The sequence below is a fragment of the Oryzias latipes genome, chromosome 1 (assembly GCF_002234675.1).
Source record: "Oryzias latipes chromosome 1, ASM223467v1".
NCBI lineage: Eukaryota > Metazoa > Chordata > Actinopteri > Beloniformes > Adrianichthyidae > Oryzias > Oryzias latipes.
The window spans coordinates 29,861,496-29,867,495 of record NC_019859.2 but is presented as its reverse complement, the minus strand read 5'-3'; the positions used below and the strand labels follow the sequence as shown (position 1 = coordinate 29,867,495).

The window sequence follows — 6,000 nt, the reverse complement described above, 5'->3', positions numbered from 1 at the left end:
AATGACTTCTTCTATTTTCCGATCAAGGTTTTTTTATATTGTTCCATTGTAAATATTGCTGCTCAATACTAAATATAAAATTATAAAATATTTACAACATATTTCTATTTTTATCATGAGTTACCAGCTATTTTGACCACAAACAAATCCAACTCCTCTGCTGCTGAAAGATGAAATGAAGAAAATGGTCACACACTTACATAGTATAGTGCAAAAATAATATTAAATAGTCAAATCTACATCCAACGGACAAACAAAAGTAAGACAAATATATTCTTAAGTTGTAGTGTAAGATTTCAGTATTTTTGTTCTATTAAAGATCAGGGAACTGATAAGTTAAAGTAATAAAGCAAGAAAAGAAGCCAGAGATTCAAATTTGTATGCAATACTTTTTATTTTTTCCAAGACAAAATTGCTGAGTGAAGAGAATAATGCAGACAAGAGTTGAAAATAGAGTGGCATCTCCATAACTGAAACAACAGGCCTTTAAGTCAACCTCATAAACGTTGGTCGGTGACCTTTGGTCATAAAACAAAGAAATTAAGCCGTCACAATTTATCAGGGGGGAAGAAACCCAACCGATTTCTTTTTCTGCCACTCTGTTTTGAACAGAGCAGGTGTGTGTGTGAGAGAGTGTGTGTGTAGGCATAATAAATAACGTGGACCTGTGAAACAGGTCAACTTCAAGTTCAGCTTAAGAGCAAATACAGAACACAGGAGGAGATCGGGGCGAAAACCTTAGCGTACCTCAGCGTGAAAACATGTACCAGACATCTGCTGTGATCATCTCTTCTGGTCAGAATGTGCCTGGCATACGAGATGTACCAAGGATAAAGCACCATGGTTCATTGGCAATGGAAAACAGAGAAAAGTGGATGTTGGGCTGATTGCATATAAAAAACAAACACCTTTTTTCCAAAGAAATCAACAGCCGGAATGTTATCAGGTGGTACATGATAGACGACAGTAAAAAGTTGGCTACCGAGAAAAACCCAACAATAGCTTGTATTACTGCATATAAAATGGCAGGAGGGAAAAATCTAGAAAACCAAAATCAAAGAGATATGTACAGCCACTCCTTTTTACCTCAGTGTGGTCTCTCCTGCCTAAAGAGGCCATCACATGACCTTCCAGCCTCAAGGAACGCCACAGCGTTTTCATCTCCAGAAACAGACAAATTATTCACACTATATTATCCTGCCAAATTAAGAAAATATACGGTGGCAGCTTGTTGGGATTTTTTTCACTACGGAAAATGAGTACATTAAAACCTTTAAAGAGTACAGGCAAAACAGTTGAAAATACAGGCTCCAACATAAATACTATAAATGCCTACACTAAGTGAACATTAATTTCAAATACCATTCTAAATACAGGAAAAAAGTAGACCATAAATGTGTTTTGACCATAGGAACTTACAAGATTGTGCATTTTCCTATGTGTTTTATGTTCTTTCTATATATTTAAATCTCATAAATCTCTCCCCGATGCAAAAAATTTGATCAACCTGAAGACCTGTGTAAAGGCAAAGGATGAGACATGTTCATTACAGTTCTTTACAGAGAGATCCTGGACAGAGAAAAACAACCAAGCAAAAGGAAAACACCATTTAAATAAGCTTCTCCCCTAAAAATATTGAAGTTTTATAAAATAAAAGACTTATCTTTTAAAAATGAAATTTGTAAAAGTTTTATTTTCTGTATTGTAATTCCATAGTTGGAAACAGGATATTTCTATGGCAGTTCCTGCATTTAAACCTTCAAGAGTCAAACTAAGGAGACATGGCTGGCAACTATTTTCTGCTTCAACTCCTCCTTTTTATTATTATTTTTGAGTTTTACTTTTTTTTTTTTGTAGTTTTTTTAATTGCAAGCAATATCACCACGCTGTCTGTCAGCAGAAGTTTTCCCTTGAGCGTTGGACTGTAAACTGGGAAAATTGAACAGTGCACGTAGGTAGTTCCAGATCTGAAATCTGGACCTAAATTTATACTCAACCAACTGTACCTCCGATTAGAGAGACAGATACAGACTCCAAGGCAGAGTGACAAGTGCTATATCATCAACAATTACAGGGGATGGAGATTTTAAAAAAAAGAAGTGAAAATACAGCTACCCAAACCAGGTCTAGAGCAAGTTCAGAATCCATCACCCATCTATTTGTCAGGCTTGAATTTAAGGAGTATTGACCCTCCACCCAGCAGGAAAATCCCATGCGCTGGTCTTCAAGTGACTGCTGGTTTCACTGCCTACTTGGCAGAAAGAAATAAAGAATTCTGTGCTACTTACAAAAGAATATCTGCAAAATTTTACATTTTAAAGAAAATAAACACTCTGGATCATTAAGAGCTTTGTGTTGGTTTAAAAAAACTTGTCAGTGTACCCCTTTGTTGTACCAAATACACCTAACCTGAATCCCACAAGCCAGCCCCTCTTTTTTCAGCATGAAGCATGCCAGTAAACATAATGTGATCATGAAGAAAAAAAATACCTATGAGTTGGGCAGATGGGCACAAAGACAAGAGTCAAAAAACCACAGCGTGCCTGGTGCAGGTGCTTGATGCAAGGACCTGCTCACTTCAGTTGTGCACAAAAATGTCCCGTCATCCACTTAAGCAGGAACTCAGAGCTTATAGCAGGAAAAGAGGGTTAACTAATGTAGGGAAAACATCCAAGGCACTCTTTGTTGTCACTTCACACCATATTGTTCATTTTTGTACTCCTTTTTATAAAAACAAGTATTTTTCATAGGCAGTCCGATAAATCAAATTTTATATATCAGTTGCATGGAAACTCTTTTACAAAGATCAGTTTTCCGTTTCACCCTGCTTGTTCTGAAGTTTATGACACTGTCAGCTATGTTTGAACACAAACTGTACATGATATGTGGAACCGTGTGTCCTGTATGCAGCTTTCCATTTCATAGCTAATCTTTTTCTTTCATCAACTGGATGTGTGAACAGCAACAGAACCAACTCCACCAGATGAGGACTTTTTTTTTTTCTCAAAGTAGCCAAAACACGCTGAGCATGCTGTCCAGTTACAAAAAATACAAAACGTGTAAATTATTGCACAATAGAAAGGCTCAAAAAGTTCTGATGCAGGAGTATTGCCCCGTTGAAGGATCATGCATCCAGCTTTCTCCAGAAGGGGACGAGAGCGGGCCTGCACTGAGTTCTGACACCCGTGACCTGGACGTCTTCTCTCTCCCAGCTGAGGGAGAGCTGCTCTGTGTCTACTCGCTTTTAATGTCATTAGCCAGCGGCCGCTCACTGTGCCACTTCTTCATGTGTTTCTCTAGAGTGCTGTACACACTAAAAGGCATGTGGCAGATTTCACATTTGTACACGTCCTTGCCCATCTGTCCGTGGGTCTTCATATGGCGGGTGAGCTTGGAGCTCTGGGCGCATGCATAGCTGCACAGCTCGCATTTGTACGGCCGCTCTCCGGTGTGGCTGCGCCGGTGCACCGTCAAGTTGCTGCAGTTCTTAAACACTTTGCCGCAAAACTCGCAGGTGTCACTGCGGCGACCGTCCTTCGAGCTGGGTCGGCCGTTACCGCTGCCGCCATGGGGAGTGCTGGCCCCACTGCCGGTGCCACTGCGCCCTGAAGCAGTCCGTTCCCCGTCCAGCTCACCGGGTGGAGTGGAGAAGCGCAAGCTGCCATTTTCTGACGAGTGCTCAGACGAGGAGGCGAAGGGCGATTGTCGAGAGTCCGCACCTGTAAAGTGGACGAAGGGGTCCTTGAGTTGGCGCGAAGCAGCGTAGCAAGCCAACCACTGAGAGTAGACATTCTCTGAGTTTGGGATGGTGGTAATGGGGGGGTCGAGGTCCTTTTCTACCTTAATGCGTTTAGATAGGGGGCTGAGGGGGTCTGGACTTACTCGCCCACCCATCAGCTTCCTGGGAAGGTTGTCATTCGACAAAGATCCAAGTCCGTTGACGGCAGTGAGGGCTCCGTCATCTGCCTGGTCTGCCTCTCCCAAGCCCTCGTCACTGGGCCCCTGGGACGTGGTCCGACGGTGGGGGTGGAGCGCCTCATTGTTCTGGTGGTGGCGTGCTCCTTCTAACTGCAGGCTGAAGCGGTAATCGTTCTTTCCTCCTTTCTCAGCTGCTGGCTTATTTTCTATATCTTCTTTCTCATCTTCTTCCTCCTCCTCTTCTTCTTCTTCCTCCTCTTCCTCTTCATCTTCATCCTCCTCCTCTTCATCGTCTTCTCCATTTTCAGGCATAAGGCCATTGTTTTCACTCTTAAACTTGGACACCACAGACTTCAGAGCGTCCGTGGCACTAGCAAGCAGCTCACTGGTTCCAGGTTCAGGGGAGCTCGCAGCCGAGAGCCCGTCGTCTGACTTGGCATTCAGCGCAGACGACTTGTTCTGGCAGTGCGTCTTCATGTGGCGTTTCAGTTTGCTTGCCTGAGTGCAGGCGTGGTTGCAGAGGTGGCACTTAAACGGCTTTTCCCCAGTGTGGCTGCGCCGATGCACAATAAGGTTGCTCTGGAACTTGAAGGTCTTCCCGCAGAACTCACAAGATTTTGCCTTTAGAGGGGTGCCGGGCTGGACTAAAGTGGATGCAGGATTAGGGGTGGAGCGAGAGCCAGATGGAGACTGGGAGGTGGAGAGGGGGGGCGTAGCTGTGAAAGGCGGTTTGGAACCTGGCTGGAATGGCTGCAGTAGCCGTTGCATAGGGCTGGGTTTGTTGGGGGACAGAGGCGGGGAACCTACTGAGGCATTTCCAGCCAGCTCGCGCAGACGTCTGGAGAAGTCCATGCTCTGGGGGGGGTCCAAGGGCACTGAGTTTAGCCTCATCACCCTGTCAAAGGCGCTCGGATGGTGTGTTGCCAAGGCCAGGTCATCCGGGCTCAGGTGGTGCCGTGGAGGCGGGCTGAACAAAGGGGGCGTTCTGGGGTAGCGGCCCTCACGAGGTGTGGACGCTGAATCGCGGCCAGACCCAGATCCCGGCATCCTCAGGAGGCTGTAAGGGCTGCCATCAGCCAACTGGACAGCATGGAGGGGAGGCTGGGATGATGCACAGTCACCCCCCATGCCTGGAGCTGCAGCCATGCGGGGGGTGAGAGGGCTGCCAGGCTCGCTTTCCAGGTAGATGCGGAAGCCATGGGTGTTCTGGGCATGCTGGAGCAGGAACCAGGCACTGGTGAAGGGCTGCTTGCACGTGGTGCAGGTGTAGCTGCTCGGCTCTTCTTTATCTGAAGAGAAAAGAAACACGGAGAAAACAATTTATTACAACCAGTCACAACAAGAAATGATTGAATTACCCGACTATAATTGTAGGCAACACAGCAAGTCTCTGGGGATAAAACATGACAATAAAAGACTATATATATCCTTCAATTTTTTTAACCTACATTTTTATTATTACTAGAGCATCCCAGGAGGTAACTAGCTCGACTGTCTGAAAAAACAGTTGAAAGAATAAATCAGGACCGAGATGTAAAAAAGGATCAAATTGGTCTCTAATTTCAACAAATCTATTCAGGAAAGTCTGCTTCATGTGGAGATCGCACCAATGCAAAACTGAACCATTTGAGAAGCAGAGGAGTGACGCCAACAGTAATTGACTTTCAATGGCTCTCCTACGCTGACCTGAGATTTGCCTGAAAATACGGGGCTAATCTCGTTAGATACACTCAACCTCCCCCAAGACCGTATTTACAGAATTATCGTGACTAAAGTAGGACATGCATCCAAAGCTGTACGTTAACGATGAACACATATGCAAGGTCACGTGCTAATAAATAGCCTCTCCTGTTTGTAACTACAAGACGCGTTCAAAGAAAAAGAGGTGTTGAAAAGGGGGAAATTGTGTGTGTGTGTGTGTGTGTGTGGGTGGGTAGGGAGGATCCTTTGAAAATGCGTTGCATGCATTACTTGTCTGTTTCTGATATTTCATGCTTTATGGATTTATTTAAATCCTCTCAGGTGAAAAGGAGAAGAAGGGGAAAGCAGAAGTGAGTTATGCAAAATCAGAAGCATCCACCA

General features: G+C 44.5%; 1 protein-coding gene across 1 annotated transcript in view; it reads right to left on the bottom strand.

Moving 5' to 3' along the window:
• Window positions 1-369: 369 nt before the first annotated feature.
• LOC101156306 (B-cell lymphoma/leukemia 11A) overlaps window positions 370-6,000 on the bottom strand; it is a 33,261-nt gene continuing 27,630 nt past the window's right edge. The window contains exon 3 of the mRNA XM_004066248.4: window positions 370-5,207. Coding sequence (XP_004066296.2) covers window positions 3,235-5,207 — 1,973 coding nt within the window. The 3' untranslated portion in view covers window positions 370-3,234. The remainder of the gene's footprint in view (window positions 5,208-6,000) is intronic.